The following is a 21,820-nucleotide window of genomic DNA, read 5'->3' on the forward strand; positions in this document are numbered from 1 at the left end:
GTAATAAAATATAGACAATTTATGCAATTATAACTGAACACTTTAATGTTTTCATACCTTTAAACATATTTTAAGGCAAAAACATGGCACCAGTTATTCTCGTGTCCAATAAAACATTCCTTTTTTGGGGATAAACAAAAAAATAACCAAAAGTTGTAATGTAATGATGAAAAAAAACATAATAAATTAAAGTCTTTAGCCATATGAATCGATTTTTAGGAATTAATATGAGAATCGATTTAGAATTGGGAAATCGATTTTTTCAACACAGGCCTAGTATTTATTTCAGGTCGAGAATAACACTAAACTTTTCAGTTTGTTTTAAACCATTACTAGACCTTAAGGGTGTTTTACATTTACCTCAGAAGCTGAATGTTGGGACTGGGAGTGACATTATACCCCAGTTGACCAAAGTTCAGAAATCGGAAAATGTACGGATAAGCCATTGCAGCAGCAAGGCAAAACAATATGAACGGCATATCTGAGCCGGCTCAAGTGCAACCTTTAATGAGTGTTTTTGAGCCTCTAAACTGTCCTTTCAGTCCTGACTGATTACAGAGGTTGTTTTAAACAGGTTAAATCAACTTAGATCTAGTTCTCACGTGAGTTGACAGGATGCTTTTTTTCAAAGGTGACACTATCAAATGAACAGCCAAGCATATAAGCATAATGTCATAAAAAAAACCTCATTACCGGCAGCACACTCCCCATCTCATAACCTTGCCTGTGGATTAAACAGCTGGCGGTCTGTTTGGATCGCACTTGCTGGACAGGTTTTCAGATATTTGACAAATTAATATGCTCTTGCTTAGTAAAAGGTTATTTGATGCAAGATTTAATGACTTGTCCTCATGTGCGTCAATAATTCCTCCCCGTGTTTCTGTTTTGTCTAAAGGGTAAAACCTTTAATCATTTTATGAACACTTCCAGTTTTGTGTGGTATGAGAGCTGTCAGTCCCTGTTTTGGGGAAATTACTCACATGAAATGAATCATATATGTGAAATGTGAAGCTTTTCGGGGACAAATCCTCATGTGTACCGCAGTCATTACTGACATGAACCACTGCTAATCTGCCCCCGTCTACTCTGTTTGTCTCTGTTTAAGTGCAGAGAAGCAGCAGATGTGTTTTTTCCATGTGTTGTTTTTCTGTGATGTTGTGTGAAGGTCTGCTTTTTCACTTGCAATGGATCACTGATGAATGCAGCGATAATGTTCCCATATCTGACCAAGGTGGCCTTGAACAGGAAATGTGTATTTTCTCTGTTATGTCCAGACTTGTTGTTGCCTTCATAATACATACCACAGGGTGGTTAAGTCTTACATAAATGCAATGTATGCAAACAAAAAAAAGGTGAAAATACTGTCATGCATCAATAACAAAAGCCTTCAGGACGGAAGAAAATTGTTATATTCATCAATAACAAATGCGACAGAATGCATCACTGTCCCGGTGTCAGTAATTGCCTTCAAAGGAAAACCTTGAAAGGGATTCTGTGGCTGTATGGGGCAGCTTTTACTTTGTCCACCGGTCCAGAACAGGGACAACACTGCAGCAGAGCCATCCACAGCTAATCCATCACCAAAACAGAAAACAAAAAACACTTGGCAAGTAAAGAAATCCAGCTGTTGAGACGGTGTGTCCTATCCCATTTATCCACTTTTGCAATTATTTTAACTCAATTAAAACAAGTCAGTTAAAATACATAATTTTAAAACAGGCTGTAAGCATTAGATTCAAGTCAAATACTTTACAGACTTTATTGGTTATGTTCAAGGCAAAAAGAAGAACATTGCCTGAAAATATACGTTTTTTTGTGTTTAGTTCAGAAAATAAGAACCATAGGAGAAAATTTGATTTTAAACATCCGTTTGCACGCACCACTTTAAAACAAATGTGTATTTCAGTATGTGGTGTAAAATTATGGAACTCCTTAACAACTGATTTAAAGGATTGTAAAAATATTCACCAGTTCAAGAAATTGTATAAAGACAACATAATCAGACAATATGAATTTAACGGGTAAAATATATTTTGTTGTTTTTGTTTTTATATTGTTGGTGAGTTAGTGTGTATGTTTTCTTATTTTTTTGTTTTGTTTTTTCATTATTTCTTTTTTTTTTGGTATTATATAAGTAGTGATTGTTGAACAGACGGACAGACCATCTTCATATGAATTGTTTTATTTTTTTTGAGAAAGGGGCTCGGTATATAAGGCTTTCTTCTTCTTGCCCCTTTTCCATCATGGAATGGAACATATGTGAACTATTTCCATGATATGGAATAAATAAAAATGAAATGAAATGAAATGAAAATATATACTATGTGTTTTTGACAACTGAATCAATTAATTTCTCTTTGCTGTTTGAATTTAATTTGAATATTACATATTAATATTTGAAATATATTTTAAGGAAAAAGGCATCCCCAAAAAATGAAGAAAAGATGTATCGAAATGCCTGTTTACGATTAAAATCAAAGTACATTACAAGTAGCAACAGCAGCCAGTCCAAACCAAAGCATCGCATCACTGTTACAAATTAGGCCTCTGAAATCTGTTTTGCCTTAATGACAGCATGACCATCTGTGTCTCGTTTTTCCTTGGTTCTTTTCGCTCATCTAAAAAAGATAAGGCACTGAAACTATTGCAGGTCTGCACACCGTGCTCCCCAGCAATCGCAGCTGGGGGACTGGCTCTCACTGAGCCACATATCTGCCAAAATGTAGCGAGACTCACTCAGTCAATGCTGCGCATCTGGCAAGTCTGCCTGGTAGCAATCTGGCAAGTGGCACCATGAGAAAAAATTACCTTCTGTGGAGCATTAGCTGTGTGAAATTCAAAATTAGACAACATAACAGAATGTTATACTTCACCATCAAATGAAAAGTATCTGATTATTGCTTATCAGTCCAAGTTTAGGTAAAGGCTGTTAATCAACTCATCAAGCAATGAATTACCCTCCTTCAATGGTCAAGTTTGATTCATATTTGTATGTTTTTCTTAAGGAAAACCTCTTCCCTCCTCTTGTTTTAGGCACCGCAGCTCGGCACGCTGATGGGCGTCTATCTTCCATGTATCCAGAACATCTTCGGAGTGATCCTCTTCCTCAGGATGACCTGGTTGGTGGGAATTGGAGGCGTCATCGGGACTTTCGTCATCGTCTTCATGTGCTGTACCACAGTAAGTCTCAGACCTGCTCATATTTAAGTCCTGGTTTGTTCTGAAGGTCAGCATTTTACACACTGTTACAAACATTGAGCAAGTGGAAATATTATAGGATAGAAGACAACAGATGAATAATTAAAAGAAACCAATGCTGCTATAAAATATCTTAAATATTTTACCCACCATTATTATTTTTATGTAATCGAAAAATTGAAAATGTGTCACTGTCTATAGATGGAGTAAATATCGAAAGAGTAAGTGAACTTAGATTTTTGGGTGTTGTACTGGATGACAAATTGTCATGGAAAGCTCGTATATCATATGTTAAAAAAAAGATTTCTAAGAGTATTTTTGTTCTGAACAAAGCAAAATATGTATTAGATTATAAGGCATTGCGAATTTTATATTGTTCACTTATTTTACCTTATTTCAATTACGGTGTGGAAGTCTGGGGCAACACATATACTAGCAATGTACATCCATTGTTTATCCAGCAGAAAAGAGCAGTGAGGATCATTCATAAAGCAAATTACAGAGAACACACCAACAGATTATTTATTAATTCAGGACTTATTAAATTTAAAGAAATAGTTGAGTTACAGACGTTATTAGTTATGCATAGGGCAAAAAGAAAATTATTACCAAGTAATCTACAGCAGTTGTTTCAAACATCAGTATGCAAGGACTGCTCTTAAGCAGATGTGTATATCGGTTGTGGGAGTAAAACTGTGGAACTCTCTACAGAATGATTTAAAGGAATGCACAAATTCACTTAGGTTCAAAAAAATGTATAAAGATAAAATATTTAAGTTATATGATCATGAATAGACTGGGAATTAAGCAGTATTATTAATATCTGTGGTTGGTTCTATTTAAGTGTATATTTTTGTAAATATTGGTTACATTGACTGTTCTTTTTGTTTTGGTATTTAATAAGGGGCAGGTAACATAAGACTTGTCTTCATCCTGCTCCTTTTCGGTCATGGGTGTGTAGATTGACCACCATGCACGAAACTAAATAAATAAATAAATAAAAATAAATAAATTAGCTTTGCTGGGAGCTGGGAAGATTGAGGGGAAAGTTGCAAAAGAATGTTTTGCATAGAATTTGTCCGTATAAATGTGTGTTTTTTTTTAAGTCTTTTACTATTTAGAATTAAAGTATTGAAGGGAAGTTCTCCAGACGATCTCCTGTTTTTCTGTCAAAGCAGCAAAAAGTTTCACAAACGTAACTATAGACTCACCCACAATTGATGATTCTTCAAATTTAAATGTAATGTAAATGTAAATGACTACACATTGCGATTAAAAGAAAACTCATAGATTTAACAGTCTGTGAAATGTTGCAAGATGACCCCACAGACCACACTAAAATCATTATATTCCAGGTAACTCAAAGTGTACGAGGTTTTGTTGTCGTCATTCAATCCCAATTGTAAGAAATCCTCACAAAATAAATCTGTAACAAAATGTCGGTAATAAAAATAGTCGCCAACAAATTTAATAGTCAACTACTGTTGATGGCCGATGCAACAAAACGGCGAAAATTTAAAAGCTGAGAACTAAATAAGAGCCATTTATTAATTATGAGATTCATAATCCGATTAGTCGTTTCAATAGTCGATGATCAATCGACTGTCAGAATGGTTGTTCGGTGCAGCCCAATTGGAGGTGCCACAGATAAAACCTGTAAAAATAATTAAATGGATGTTGACACTTTGCAATATTCCCTGGTTCCCATTATCGTCAGTCACGGAAGGCCGTGTGTGTCACAGTGACACCCTGACGTGGCCTTGAGACTTGAATTACAGCCAACGCCGGACCGCGGGATCGACGGTCCTGCTGTCAGTTATCCAAGTGTCTGCTCCCAACTGATTGTGTTTGACTTGTCTGCTGCTACTCGTTGTCAGAAAACATATATTGGGCCTTTTTGCTGAAAGCCTGCCATCTTCTCTTTTCTGTGAGGAGGACATTGACTTATTTCACAAACTGTCCTTCTGATGACAGAATGACAACGACCTGCGTTGAGGCTCCTGCTGGAAATCAGGACACATTATTGACACATACAGTTCCAATCTGAACAATGATGGACATTTTAATTAAAACTTTGAGGTGACTTATTTGTCATATATATGATATATATATATATATATATATATATATATATATATATATATATATATATATATATATATATATATATATATTGTCCTGATCGTGCTGTCGTCTAACAGATTGGCATGTCGGTACGTGTTTGTGCAACATAGATTTTTCTCTAGCATAGTTATATTTATAGAACAACCCCCTCAAATCCCAACGATGGCAAAGTTGCCTGCACACAGACACATATTCCCTCCAAATCATGTTTCTGTGTGACAGTGTAAAGAGGGCTTTGAAATGGCAAACTGAGAGAACGCTGTTTTTTTCATACTTCTTGTAGAAAGGGTTGGTGTTAAGATTTGGAACTGACGTAACACGTAAATGTGGTAAATTTATGTTTAAGAAAAACGTGGTCATCCTTCCCTCTGGCATATAGATAGCAATGATAAAATTAGACCGTATGTCATTTAGATTTTTCCCCTTTTTCCTATCTTTATAATACAATGGAATTGAATTACCATAGTTATTTCCCAAAAGAGAAAGGACTTTACAAAGCTCTCGATAAAAAAAGCTCTTATTTCATGCTAAAAATAATGTGAAAGAGGAAAAAAAACGTTAAAAGATCAAAGCAGGTTCAGAGTGAGTTTGACATGAATCCAGCAAACACACGGAAACGCACTGCGTTTCTTATGCTCACACACACACACACACATATTAACACTAAAATGGTCCTCCACGCACAAACCTGTGTGTGTATGAATTCTCAAAAAGATAATCTTCCTCCTCATATTCAGTCTTACACACACACACACACACACACACACACACACACACACACACACTTCTTATCAGTCACACAGGCTCATAGCAGAGCCCCGGGGCGATATGCCTGAGCGTGAATGGTGTGTGAGAAACTCCCACCTCTCTTTTCTTACATAACACATAACCACCCAGACCTCTTGGGGATGTCAGTGTGTGTGTGTGTGTGTGTGTGTGTGTGTGTGTGTGTGTGTGTGTGTGTGTGTGTGTGTGTGTGTGTGTGTGTGTGTGTGTGTGTGTGTGTGTGTGTGTGTGTGTGTGTAAGCATACATGCATGCAGCGATCCCCGCCTGAGTGAAAACCACAGGACTTGTAAAGGAAACACATGCTGCCTTGATTGATAATATACAGCATAAGTCCATGTTTTATTCAGGCAATGAAATGTCACTGAAACGTTTCATTAGTACATCTGTTGTCGGTAGTGATGCACCGATTGTTCGGTAACCAAAATTGTTCGGCCGAAAATTGCAAAAAAACACTTTCGGTGTTCGGTGGAATAAGTGGGAAAAAAAACGAACAATTAATAACGGCGTTGTAAAATAAGGAAATAGACTGGCCGCTCCCGTACCGGTTGCGCACCACAAACATAAATCGTTGGCCAACCAAAAAGTAACCACATAAGAATTTTACCTAACATTCAACAGGAGGTGGAACCAAAACAACATAATGCTGGGAAATTAAAAAATGTTCAGTTTTTTAGGTTAAATAAATATTCTACCTTGTAATTTTGTAAAAGATGTTTTTCTTTGAAAAGCTTGCCTAAATCAAATTTATTTGATTTATGCAATGGTGAAAAAATTGGCAAAATAAATGAAAAACTGCGAAGAACCATGTTGGGTATTGTTCGGTATTCGGTCAAGTGTTTATTATTATTTTCGGTTTCGGTTTCGGCCACAAATTTTAATTTCGGTGCATCACTAGTTGTCGGGGAAAACTTGCACCTTTATACCTTCATACAACCCCTGGCATAGGATATGAAATGACCACTTTAGGAGGAGGTTCATTTAGCCTTTTTATTTTGTGTTTCCTTTTCTTTTCTTTTTCTTAGAGAGTAAAAACAATCATCCTCCTGGAGTGGTGATCCCATATTTTTTGTTCGGGGTTGTAATAACGCACAGCATATCGGAAGTCTATGGGAACCTTTGATTTATGAAGAACATGTCTCAAACAAATCATTAGCCATGACGTTACACACAGAACCGGCCATTTTATCCGTCAGTATGCTGCAGAGGGCATTCTCTGAGCTGATGTATTCAAACATCTGCTGTGTCTTGTATTTATATCTCACATAATGAATGCAGCCATGTCAGGAAGATAAAATGAGATTTAATATTCTCGATGGGAACTCATCTGTTGTTTGGCCTTCCTCATTATCTCCAGGCCTTGAATCCAAATGCTGCGATGGAAAGGGTGTCCTGCCCTCTGCCATGACTCAAATAAATGCTAAGGATGCTTATCTCCCTTCATCTCCTCATCTCATTTTCCTGACTTTCATCACTTTCGCTTCCACAGTTTCTCCTGGGCTGTTTTTCTTTTGTCTTTGTTGCATCAGTTCCCTGTATTTGCTTCCTTTTCTCTCTCGTTTTCTCTTTCTTTTTTCTTTCCACCTACCAAACAATTTGTATCATGCTCTGCCACCTCTGCCTTCCTCACACGACTGCGTCACAGATCAATTTTCTATCCACGATATCGGCCTGAAAGCACAAATCACCTGCTTCTCCATCGTCTGACACTTTTGCTTCATCATCCGCTGGGATTTCGAGTGATATACATCGCAGTGAAAATGGACTCCAACTCTGTGGCCGCCTGTGAATTGATGAGGTTGTATTTGACAAAAGTGTTCTCATTTGTGTAATGAAGCATACTAATGAAGCACGCTCTCAGGGTAGCATAAAACAATTCCTGTCGAAAGTCATTTGGGCTCAGCTCTGAGGTCGACCAAAGGGCAAATCAGTTTGTTTGTAGCTTTGGGCTGAAGCAGAAACAACATGTCCTTTAAAGTCAGCATCAGGGGGAGTATTAGCCAGAAAATATCTCTTAAAAATGTGTATGTCTAAACACATCCCCGTGGCTTATCTGTGACCATAATGCCTTTGCAATAATTCAAGCGTTCTGCTTATTTAGCCCATCTTTGAAGGAAAATGCCTCTCTCTGTAATCCCGGTGCTGCCGTACCCCATGTGGATGGAGCAGATGGCGGTGTGACATACAGTAATCTGACGTTGTCTCCTGGCATCCTCAGGGGCCAGAGGGCCTGCGGGCAAGTCGAGAGTTTTGGAGGCGCCGACTGCAGCTTTCACGGAAAGAATATTAGCGTTAAACCGACGACAGTGTGTCATCTACGCCATCACCCAGACTCTCAAACCATGAGTGTTTTCGGTCGTCCACACCGGATGAAAGTGGGACAACGAAAACAGGCCATGGGCTCTGGATCAGTGGGGAAAATGTGACCCTGCGAATGCCGGCTGCCGCAGCAGACCGCCGCTGCTTTCAGTGCCAGCCCACAGATAGGCTGCTGATTCAGATATTAGGTCATCAGGAGAGGTAATTGGGTCCTTTGGCCATCAACAGCTTGAACTGCAAAAGAATACAAATTAAAAACTCACCATTTTAGACTTAAATTTAGATACTCGCTCTCCTGTATCCTCTGCTTATATGAAGACACTCTAAGATCAGAAGAAACTTTGAAAGATGGAGGAAATATATCTCTTTGATACCAGCTGCTTTACAAATGTCACTGTCTACTGCCATTTGCAGATGGACTAGGGGTGTAACAATATATCGTGCCACGAAATTTCGCAATACAAAAACGTCACGAAACCTGTCGTGGAGGTGACAAAGTGTATCGCGATATTGGATTATTAATATTAATCTATTGTGTTGACTAGTAACGCACATCCGACCGCGGCCGCGACCCGTGGACCAAAATCTTACTCCGCTCAGAAGAAACTAGTCCCGTTTTGGTCCCGATCACGGGACTCTTGGGGGGTTTTGAGCTCTGAACTTTTACTTATGTAAGGCTGGTGTAGAATTAAGCCTTACCTCATTAAATTAAACCTTTTTCGGGTCGTGAGTAGGATATAAACGGGGACAACTTCCAGTTTACTTTAATGTCCCTCAACAGTGTAGGATTTTAGAACATCAACACAGCACCTAGTGCTGTATCACTCCGCCCAATCTAAAACAGACTAATCACTACAGATAAACTGACTAGTGTATATTTATAAAATAATGAACCCTGAATTACCAAAATAACCTTCTTAACAAAAATAAATCTCCTCTTACACTTATAAGGTGACCATGAATCAATCTGTTTTATGATGTAAAATTGTATGTATTTATTTACTTTTATTTATTTATTTCATTTTAGTTGTTAAATTTCTGGAAAAGAAAAAAGTCAAATCATACATGAGAGAAACTATTCAGTTTGTGGCTAAATATTTTTATTTGTATGAAACTGAAGATGCATAATGCAAACCTGACATTTACTTTTAGTTCAGTTTGTGGAAAATGGTTGGCCTGGCTTTCTCTTTAAAACTTAAACAGTTATAAAGCATTACAAACTGTAACAATAGGGCAAATGCACAGCATTGTTTTGTATTTTGTGTCTTTCAAATAAAAGACAATTTTTTCTAGTCATATGTTCCTCATGCAAGGTTGTTAAAAAAATACTGCTATAATATAGTATCGTATCGTTATCGTGACCTCAATATCGTGTATCGTACCGTATCGTGAGATTAGTGTATCGTTACACCCCTAAGATGGACATACTGTATGAAATTATAAGATGCTGCTAACTTTTAAAAATAAGTGATCTTAGCTTTTAGTTAATGGACACCCTGAAAAAAAAATACTTTTGAACATCCGAAAATTAACCAGAGAATAAAAGTAAAATGATCTATCTGACAGGAGATAATAGTTTATAGCTGTTACTTTGTGATTCATACAAAAAATGTAATAAGTTTTATTAAAATATCTTATACAGTTGGAAAATCTTTTAGATGAACAAACTGCTCATTGAGCCAGTCAAGTACAAAAAGTGTCCCTTTTTATTTCTGCCCTTTACATTTGTAAAGAGTCGTTTTTCAGTGATAATCCAGGTAATACTGGCAGAGGTTCTATTCACAGGTCTCAGTCATTTTCAAAAGCAGCAGGTCATGATTTCACGCAGAGGCAGACAAAAGCAGGCGTCTCATTTTAAGCCAACCACCGCTGAGATTCCCAGCTGAAGTCACAACTATCTCAACCAAGTTTATCAGCTTAAGCTGTCTATGCAGCTAATTACAGTTAGCACCCGCACATAAAGAGCCTGTGAAAAGGTCTTCATTTATGCACCCAGTGACGTGCATGAATTGCTGAAATGCTCCTGCAGCTGAAAGCATCAGAATCCATGACAAAATTAACCAGCATCATCAGCTGCAACTCACTGCAGAATACAGAGGAAAAAACTAGCAATAAGTCATAATAGTGTACGTAACAGTGTAAATAGTCTTTTTTTTTCTTTTTTCCCTAGACACTGTTTGAATGCATATTATGAGAACACCAGAAACCATGGCTAGTAGGGCTGGGCGATATGGACCAAAAGTCATATCTCGATATTTTCTAGCTGAATGGCGATACTCGATATATATCGATATTTTTTCTGTGCCATAATTGGGGTTTCCCCCAAAGCATTATAGCATAGCATCTCTGTTAGCTTAATTTTTTTCTGAGGCAAACCCTTAAAAAAACAGTTTTAATACAATGCCTCGTGCCAAATGTCACACAGGTTCCTTTATTAACAGAGGTCTGCACAATATCAAAATGTATAAAAACAACAATAAACTGCCTGCATATATAGAATAAAAATGCTTCTTGAATAAAATAAAACAAATATCTCTTTCCTGCATAACAATTAAATTATGCAAATAACAAAACATTTGTGCAAATCTCAAATAAAATATTCAAGTCCATTTGTCACAAAATAAGCTATATCAAAATCATTAAAAAATATATATATATATATATATATATATATTTTTTTTTAAATCGATATAATTGATATTGTCTCGTACCATATCGCGTTTGAAAATATATCGATATATATTAAAATCTCAATATATCGCCCAGCCCTAATGGCTAGCGTTGGTTATATCTATCTGACTGAAAGTCCTGCTACAGATATTACATTTTATCCATTCAAACACAGTAAAACAAATGTTTCAATTCTTGGAAAGAATATAACACATTCCAATCTCACAAAGTCAGATATATGGCAAAATGTCACAGCAGGCTACAGATTTAGAGGCAAAAATCATGATTTATAGTGAACTGAATTTATGAACAGTCATGTTGGCTTTTTCACTAAAACTTTGCTGTAATATATAGGTTTTAGTAAGAAGCATTCCTAATGTATAGTACATTAATCCTATTAGACTGAACTACCAGGGTAAATCAGACAAGTCCATTACTGACTTTTCTGTACAGTTGCATGGTGATTCGGTGATTAGGTATGCAGCTGGCTACCTCAGCGTGGCTGCTGCCCACATCAGATAAAACACTTAAACAATTACTGTCTTATCTGCTGTGATGGGAGAAGAGCTCTCGGCCTCATAATGACCAGATTAGACTGACAAACAGAGCTTCACCCACTCTTCAGTTCTGATCATTAGTCCATGGGGCCCTCAGGTGACACTAACCACGTTACAGTCTTACAGAGAAAGATGTATTCACGGTCAAACCAGCCGGCGCTGAGGAGCACCATAGCCCACTGTTAAACAGCGTTATTGTGGGTTTAATGTAAAAAAGTAGGACATGAAAAGTCATACTTCTATATTTTTATGAGAATACAATAGAATACATTCTCAAAATAAAGATAATATAAAATAAAGATAATATTAAGTTGTTGTGGGTTTAATGTAAAAAAGTAGGACATTAAAAGTCATATTTCTAAATATGTCAGTATTTCTAAATTTTTATGAGAATACAATAGAATACATTCTCAAAATAAAGATAATATTAAAATACCTTTTAATTTTGGGTTTTTCTTGTTGTGGGTTTAATGTAAAAAAGTAGGACATGAAAAGTCATAATTCTAAATTTTTATGAGAATACAATAGAATACATTCTCAAAATAAAGATAATATTAAAATACCTTGTAATTTTGGGTTTTTCTTACTGTAAATATATTTAAATCTGAGAGCTCTCATGAACTGCATAGTGGTTAAATCAGTAACAAAGAAATAAAACCATATTATAGCTGTGAAGTGATGACCTAACTGCTAAGCAGTATAACAGGGAATAGCGTAACATTGAAAGCTAAATTATATGATAAAGTGGGGAAAAAGAAAAGCTACAGCAGTGTTTCTGCACTAATATACAAGTTAAAAAAAGCATAAAAGAAAGAGCTGTTTTAGGAAAGGGCACTGATTTGTGATTTCTTCTTACATGCTTCTCGATCTGTCTCTTTTGCTCTTTCATGTGAAGACATTGTGAAAAGACAGTGAAGCCGAACAACCTCATTTGAAAGAATAAGGAAATCGCAATGTTGTCTTTGTACTGTCAAACATGTTTCTCCGTGCCTCACCCCCCTCACAGCCTCTCACTTCAACTTTCTTTTTAAATTAAATAGATTTTTGTGTCCTTTTCTTCCAGCTCCTGCACACATCTCTGCCTCTTGTCCTCTGCAGGGCAGTGAGGGCCAGCTGTCACTCAAGCGTGCCCTTATTTTACTTTTAGTGTTGTCCTCCCACTCAGTTCCACACTTACATTGGTGTTGTGATTAGCTGTCTGAATGTGCTCTGACAGCCGTTGACGGAGCCTGTGGCGTTATTATGTAGCCAATCAAGGACCAGGAAGCTCCAGCTGTTAATGTAACTGTAAATTATTTCCACATATGAACTCTGTAGAAGCACTCAAACTTAACAGAAATCATTATTTCTATCCTTATTTCTAAAAGTTGTGTTGCAAACAAAAAAAAAAGGAAAGGGAAGACGTTACATTAGTTTTCTTAGTCTATCAAGTCCCTCAGAGAAAGACTCAACCCAGAAACATTTCATCTAAGATAGATTACATATTTTAGACAAATATCAATCAGAGGTTGACCATAGACTGTAAATACAGTGGACGAAGAATCAGACATGTGACCCATATGTTTCTGAAGAGCTCTACTGAAGTCTCACACACCCACCATATGTCAATCAATCAAAAAATCAAAAATAACCATTGGATTCAGTAAAAGCTGGGTTAGTGTAAACTGCTGATTATGATGCTTATCTTTCTAGCATGACAATGATGGATGAAGTGATAACAGTTTGCCACCAGCCGAGCCGACAATCATATCAGAAATAAATGCATTGATTATTTTGAATTCACTAACACTGCTAAATAATAATAATAATAATAATACTGTTATTTAGCAGTGTGAGTACAGTGTGTGAGTATTTATAAATACAGGTTAATAATCAAATTTGCAGACTGGTTTAAAAAAAAAAAAAAAGATCACTGGGTTTGTATGTATATATTTATGTATGTATGTGTATGCGTATGTAGGCGTATATATGTATATATATTAAATATAGCAATAATGCACATATATATGCCTTTGGTTTTTACCTACATGGTATCAATCATTAATATGTGTGCAGACAAGGTAAAAAAAATAAAAATAAATAAATAAATAAATACGGGTTAAATGATTAGTGAATGGGGGTAAGATTAAATAAGTTTACACTTCTTCCTACTCCTTTTTGCACATGTAAATTAAGATATCAAGTGTTAAAGTATGACATTCTTTGTTTTGTTGTTTTGTTTTCTTATCTTCTCTTGAATTGTTGTTTTTTACATGTACAAAATAAATCAAATCAAATCAAACCTGATATCAAACAAAAAAATCCAACCCCCCGAGAATTGTCATGGGTGTGAAACCAAACGATTGAGACCAAAACGGTTTTTAAAACCAGTCTGCAAATTTGATTATTTCTGCTCCATGGGAGTCAATGGAGATTGACTCGCTTCTGCAGCCTCCAGTGGCCAGTAGAGGAACTGCAAATCTTAGTTCCACATGTAACGCATCCATCCATTGATTTTCCATACCTGTTTAATCCTGTGCAGGGTCATGGGGTCCACTTGAGTCTCAACTTGAAAATTAGATGGTTCGATCTTGGGCTTCCCCTATAGGCATGGAGGTTAAATCACTTTTACAACACTCAATCAGTCTAGTTTTTTTTACTCACTTCTTTATGGAGTCTCTTAGCCACCTCTGCCATGATATCCACTGAAGCTCTGTTGACGAGTTTCTCCTTAAAGCCATCGCTGACCATTGTTTGTTATTTGTAGAGGGGATTAAGAAACTCAACAAAATACTTACAATGATGAGAAAACTGGCTGATAGGCTTCTGGCCTCTGAGTATTGTAAAAAAAAGAAAAAGAAACTCACCAAAGTAATGGCATAAGAGAAAATGAGACTCAAACCACGTAGTCTTGGACAGGTAAAAGTCACTTAACCATTCTTTAAGGGTGCTCATTGTACTAAAAATGGTAAAAGATCCTTTCTTTTGCTTTAGACTCGAAGCTCAAATTCAGTTTAATGGTTGGGATGCTGTTTTTCTCAAACCCAACAGTCATCACTACAACAAAACCGGTCAAGTTTAGTCTATCCAGATTACATATTTCCCCCAAGATTAAGATCTTTGGCCTCAAATGCTACTGGACACTGAAATGTTTTTCATTTTTTTGTAATGGTGGTTTTGAAGCAGTGGCTTCTCGTGGCTGTGTGGCCTTTCAGGGATCACAGATGAACATGGGACCTTCAGGCATCTGTAAATTGTACCCAAATGTAAACCAGGCTTGTCAAGGTCCAGAATTTTCTTTGTAATTAGGGGTGGGTATTGGGAAGGACCTCACGATACGATACGCATCACGATACTTGAGCCACGACATGATACACATTGCGATATCCCGATTATGCGATAACCCGATTATTATATTCTACATAGTTCACCGAAAAATTAAAAAATGCATTACACATCTTAAAATCCAAGTTGTATATATGTACATCAGATGATAGTGATGGATCTTAAAATCCGAGTTGCACGTTCATCAGATTATAGTGACAATTCATGGTACAAACTAAGTCAAAATAATGTTTTATTATAACTATACAAGCTAAAGTTACAACTTATTTGTATATGTTTTTCATATTATTTACATCATATGAAATTAACATTAAATTTAGTATGAGGTTGCTTTAATTATGTGGCAAATGATAATAAACACAAGAAAGATGGGTACTAAAACCAAGGACAGGCACAGTGATCAGTCAGTATAGATATAAATCCATAAATAAATAAACCTCTGTCCATTATTTTTCATTTTTTAAGGACAGGCAATTGTGTTATATAAAAAATAAATTATAAAATGAAATAAAACCTGAGCTCAGTGCAGGGCCCTCCCAGGGTTGGTAGAGAGTGGCAATGCCCAGGACTGTCACATAGGTAGGAGCACTGGGTGATATAATGGGAAAAAAATCGGGGATAAAAAATATTTAAAAAAAAAAAATTAAAAATTAAAAAAAAAAAATCGATATTCAAATTTTTAATATCGATATTGAATCGGCTGGAAAAGTATCACAATATATTGCCATATCGATATTTTTGCCCACCCCTACTTGTAATGTTTTTGTCCGAGGAAAACACCCTTCGTTGTGCAGGATGGAGAGTCGACTGAAGTATACCACCAACACAAAGAAACATGGAGTTGAAATATACGCTCTACCCTTTCTCACAGTGCACATCATCCACAAAAATAATAGTCTTTTCATCTCACAACCCCCCTCCAGTATATAAACACTACCGGCTAAAACCATCCATTACAAATCAAAGGGGTGTATTCACAACTGTGTCTCTGAAAACCATTCAATACAAAAATAGTGTCTAGTACACAAAACTTCCCAAATAACCTTCTGACCATTCATTTAATCCATCAAACAAAACACTATTAATAAAGTAAAATAAATAAACACTTCTTGCCCAAATCTTCCCCCTCTCCTCAGGCCAGTTGGTCAGTGCCAGCCAAACTAATTCAGCACACCAGGCCTTCATCAGGACACTCATGGGGCGTCACCATGACTGCCGACTCCAAAAATCACCCCAGACAGAGAGAGAGTGGTTTGAAGAAAGCGAGAACAAAAAATACTGAAAACAAAATCAACCAAATCTAAATCACTGTAGGCTATGAGTGTATATATAGTATAGTAGTATTAGTATATTATAATGTATGAGTATATTATGATATGTATTATATTTATACTACTATAAATAGAGGTATGGGTATATTATAAATTATAAAGTTGTTGCAAAATATTTTGCTCAAAAGTGGATACAGATCTGGTGATAGTAGCAAATATTGTTACTTAAGATGTGGATGGTTGGTTACTTAATCTTTTATTTTTGTTTCAATTTATTATTTCAGGAATTCTAGTGAATGTTTATCACCATTTTTTGAGTTGTATTATTGTATTATTAATCTTTTGTGTGTCTATGTGTGGACCCCAGGAAGAATAGTCTTCCCATGGTGACTAATGAGGATCCTTTTTAAATAAACAAATAAACAAATAAACCCAAAACAATGGATACAAAGTAAATGGTATCTGAATGATAAAGATAAATAAGATAATATAAGATAAGATATCCTTTATTTTCTCCCTCAGTGGGGAAACTTATTTTTGTTGGCAGCAGTACACTTAGCACACACATGCAGGGGAGGGGTAAAAAGTCAGAAATAAAAAATGGATGATGTGGCTCAATAACTGATCACCTGTTCAGTGAGGGGATGTCTGCAGGATTTATTTTGGTTTTCCCTTCTCATGCTTTATTTTGGTTTTCCCTTCTCATGCAATGACCCTTGTGATTGAAGGTGTGCTTTAAAACACATCCACAGGTGTCCCTCCTGTTAACTCAGATCCGTTACTCACCTCTATGCCAAAAAGCAACATCATGGGGAATTCCCCAAGTTGTTTGAGGCTACGACGTCAACGCCTGGTTCCTCTCATGGACTACACTCATTCATCATTTTAAACTAAATAAGAAAAAGCCAACTGCAATTCAAAACCATATCTCAGTCACAAAGTTGACATTTGGTAGATACAGTACATGACAATCCCTGTTTTTGGGTCAGTGCATTAAACATTGCTCCTAAAGGCATTATCAGCTATGAGTGTGTTTGACTGTAGAATGAGTCACGCAGCAGCAAGCAGAGGTGTATGAACCCTCTGTTGTCTACATCGCTTATGAAAAAGCAGTGCCTCGCTCAGGTATAAAATCTATCAGGCTTTAGTTAATAGTTCATTTCAAAAAAAGACATTGAACTGTACTTTTTAAGCTTAAAATATGACAAAAGGTCAACAATCGACACCTCCTACTTGCAGGAAATGCATCTAATTTCTCTTCTCCCCCTTCCTCTCCACGCAGACCATGCTGACTGCCATCTCCATGAGTGCCATCGCTACCAACGGAGTAGTGCCAGGTGGGTGAGCAGAAGCCGGCGCCACACAGTCATCTCTGTTAGATGCTGTCTGTTTCTAAATTTCTATTTTCACTGATTGCTCTTGGCACATTACTCCAGGCACAGCTTGATATCTCCAGAAACATTAAGAGCTTTAGTCTGCGATCTTGTGCACTTTAACTTTGTCGTCACACAACTCTATTTACACAAAATAAAGCACCAGCCAAAAAAGCCTGCCGTGGAAGTCTGAAGCTGCACGCTTGTGCCCGTATGAAGACACAGGGATGTGCATGTTCAACGTAGCAACATTTTGCAGCGTGGAGTTACAAAGTAATGATGGCCTGCGTCTCACCGTTTGGTGTGGGTACAGCAGGGGTCAGAGCAAATTACAGTCTTGTTGAGGAGCAGGGATCTGTATGCCAATTATAACAGTCTGCCTTTAAAACTGGGAGCAGCTTTTACGCTGCTGCAAAGTGCTGATCAAGGTCCATTTTTATGCTCAATTAATTGATTTGCACAGAGCTGCACACAAACACAACAGACGCTGTGTTAAGATGCAAAGATGAGGGACTGTTACAAAAACGGCAGAGCCACTGCTGTAAAATTACACAAATGTTTTAGACCACGTTGCATGATTATAAGATTATTGTTAATAGTATAAATGAAAATGTCTAATGCAAATTTTTTTGCATTATTTCAAGTAAAACTGTCAGATATTAACCGGCTACAGCTTCTCTGAATTTAATTTTAATTTTTTTTTTTTTTTTTTTATGCACAAATTTGGTCATCTCCAGTACTCGAGTTGATGGGGGATGAGGGGGGGATGGCATCCCCCTGAAATAAAAACAGTCAAAATCATCCCCCCTTTCCATCCCTTATGTCATTTCGTCAATGAATGTGATATTACTGGTATTTCAACATTTAGAGTCATCACCAGAAAAATAACACCAGAAAAATAACTTATTTGACAATTTTCACCTGTTTCAAGTAAATTTTCACTTGAAATAAGTAGAAAAATCTGCCAATGGGACAAGATTTATCTTCTCATTACAAGCAATAAAATCTTGTTCCTCATGCAGATTTTTCTACTTATTTTAAGTGAAAATCTACTTGAAACAGGTGAAAATTGTTGTTTTTTCCAGTGATGAGTCCTGTTTTAAGTGCAATGAGAATTTTTTTTACTAAAATTAGACATTTTAACTAGAAATAAGACAAATATTCTTGTTAGGATTTTGAGTTTTTGCAGTGATCCATTTTACTTTTCCTGTGAAGGACAGAGTCATATTGATACGTTCAGAAAACTGTATTTTATTGTTGTGTTTTGATGTATTTGATGTAAGCCCAGTGGATATTTAAAGCTTACAGAAGGCTGCATTTAACTGCTGCTATGTCATTCCTGCAGTATTTCTGCAGGTGTTTTGGTCAGTGCTATTATTTGTAATATATTATATTATTTGTAATCAGCACAAATTATCTGTCCCCATATGATAAAATCCACCATCCTCCCTGATTTCTTTTTTACAACTCGAGTACTGGTCATCTCCATATGTTACAGTGTAAAATAATTAATTAATCCAAACATTTCTAAAATAACTGACTTTATTCATTATTTCGTGCAGAGCCAAAGAGATGGCACACAAATATCCAACTTAAATAAACAAATAAAGATTAAGTTCAAGGGTTTTACATTTGAATTCACACAGTAGAAAATGGTGTTCATACTAGTAAATAAATATTCTGAGCGTTTGTGTTCATCTTGTGTTTGCATGTAGCTGGAGGCTCCTACTACATGATATCCCGTTCGCTGGGCCCAGAGTTCGGGGGAGCGGTGGGAATCTGCTTCTACCTGGGAACCACCTACGCTGGAGCCATGTACATCCTGGGAGCCATCGAGCTGCTCCTGGTGCGTCCCCTGTTCCAAACACAACAAAGAGCATCATGACATCCCACTTCCAACTTAGTGTCGTTGTAAATTGCATTCTCAGCAATGAATACTGCCAGACTGAATTATCTTGGCAATAAATAATGGATGTATCAAACATGTTCCTCTGATCCAAGAAATGCCAATGTAGGATGCAATTACATAAAAAAAAGGCAAGGAGCCAAGCAACATCAACAGCCTACAGATATTTAAAAATCAATCACAAATATCTGGAGAGATGGGGCATGAATATTTATTTTTTTATGATTAAATCAGTTTTAGAGTGAGTAAATGAAAGCAGGCACCGCAGATATCAGTCTTCTTCTCCACCTACAACACAGAAACAGGTCCATGTTGGATATTTTTTATTGCACTGTTCCTATAGCAACCTCTGTTAATCTCATCCATGGTTGTTACTCTTTTTGTTGCTCATCCCCATGAAGATGATCCTCTCATCCCCACCTACAAATATCTGATTGGTTCAGTCTTCCCATGAAACAAGTCCATGAGCAGATAAGGTCTGGAACCAGTGTAGACCTGATCAAAAACCAGATAAACGCTTGGCATATTGATTGCTTATCAGTGTAAATGATATTTGAATTGAACCTGTGACAGCTGTGATATTCCTGTGATCCTTAAAGCACATAAATGAGTGCTTTATGAAGACTGTTCCATTTCTCCATTTATTTTTTCCTACAAGAAATGTCAAGATGTAACATCACCCTCATCCTCATCCTCCTCCTCCTCTTTCCATTCTTCTCTTCTGCCATCAGATCCACATTTCCTCCACTGCAGTCCCGCATTCCTCATAAAATATTGCTTAATTGCCAAAAGACTGCATTAGCTCGTTCCTGGAAACAGCTATCAGCCACCTCTCCGCTTGTTTTATTTCTTATGAATCTTTTATTACACATCTTCTGGTAGCTGCCGATGGTTTTGCAACGTTAAATCTCCCCGAGAGGTTAATTTTGTCTTCTGGGTCAAAGCTGGCTTAGTTTCCATCGTGAAACGAGAATCCCCCTGCAGAATTGTGAGGAGCAGATCTGGAGAAAACTGCCTTGAATATGTTTCATTCTTTCAAGCCGGCCAACGACACAAGCTGAAGCTGCTATTTTAGGAAGCTCGAACAGTTGACAGAGAGGCAGGAGAGTTGCTTGCCTAGTGATATGTTGTTATTAGCGTCAGATCAGCTTCGCCAGCCAAATGTCCAAACTGGGCCACAATTCCCCACTTGTTCTTTTTGATTCTCTCATAACTCGTCATGGTAATTAAACTGTTTGTGGTGGAAAGTACAGTAAATAACAGTTTAAAAGAAACTCTCAGCCTTGCCATGAATCATCTAAAGCTGACACTGATGGACTAATTATGGGTTTACCATTTTATATATTGTGACGGGACAGTTCTCAGTAATAGTCAAAGTATAACCCTGCGTTCACACTGAAAGAGTCACGGGCGTCATAGGCAGCCGGCTGCCATTCATTGTCTATGAAAATGCGCGTCGAGGAGCGGCGGGACCGGCGGGAGCAGCGCGTCAATTTGAAGTTGAAAAATCTGAACTTTATGCAAATGAGCAGCGGCGACGCCAAGGCAGCATTTAATCACAGACCGGGATTCCCGAAGCAAAAACCCTCAATGCTGATTGTACTTTCATGTACACACAAACATACACTGATTCACATGCGTACAGGAGCAGAGCTGTACACTAACAAACTTATTTTATCAGGAATTAATATATTTCATCCAGCAAAATGACATTTTTGCTGATTTGACTGCCGTTTTTACCTGAATTGATCACGTGAAACACGTATCTGATGGTTGAGGGGCTGGATGGTCCGAACGATTTTATTTGCTGCATTGATCCAACGAAGAATAATTAAAAACCATGCTTATTAATCACAAAACACAGTTTAAACATCATGACCAAATCCGCTCCAGAGTCTGCGCCGCAGACAGACTGCAGCTTCGCCTGAATTATGGTTCTGCGTTAAATCGACAGCGTAGCCGACGGCGTAGGGTCGCAGTACGGTGTGCGTCGCCGCGTACCCTACGCCGTCGGTTCTGCATTGGTGTGAAGCGGAACCATAAATCAGCCTAGGCGGATTTATGGTTCACCGGGAGCAAGGACTCTGGTGGTTGATATTGATCCGCGGACCAAACTTGTTAAGGAGCATCAAACTCACTCTTATCTACGCGGAAATAACGCTAAAATATAAAGAAGGCGTCCCAAAGTGTGATCTATGGTGAAATAGGAAAATTAAGATGTGTACGCTATATGTGTAGGCTGTTCCCACTGTTCCCTCCAGTTCTGCAGCGCAGATTTAGCCCCGCCCACTGC

At 37.3% G+C, this 21,820-nt stretch overlaps 1 protein-coding gene across 4 annotated transcripts in view; it reads left to right on the plus strand.

Moving 5' to 3' along the window:
* The window catches only part of slc12a5a (solute carrier family 12 member 5a), a 239,261-nt gene that overhangs the window by 182,008 nt on the left and 35,433 nt on the right, over positions 1-21,820 (plus strand). For all 4 annotated transcript variants that reach the window (XM_061726813.1, XM_061726814.1, XM_061726815.1 and 1 more), the window contains exons 4-6: positions 3,034-3,180; positions 17,531-17,585; positions 19,337-19,467. In XM_061726813.1, coding sequence (XP_061582797.1) covers positions 3,034-3,180; positions 17,531-17,585; positions 19,337-19,467 — 333 coding nt within the window. The remainder of the gene's footprint in view (positions 1-3,033; positions 3,181-17,530; positions 17,586-19,336; positions 19,468-21,820) is intronic.

This window comes from Cololabis saira, chromosome 8, assembly GCF_033807715.1.
Source record: "Cololabis saira isolate AMF1-May2022 chromosome 8, fColSai1.1, whole genome shotgun sequence".
In the NCBI taxonomy this organism is placed as follows: domain Eukaryota; kingdom Metazoa; phylum Chordata; class Actinopteri; order Beloniformes; family Belonidae; genus Cololabis; species Cololabis saira.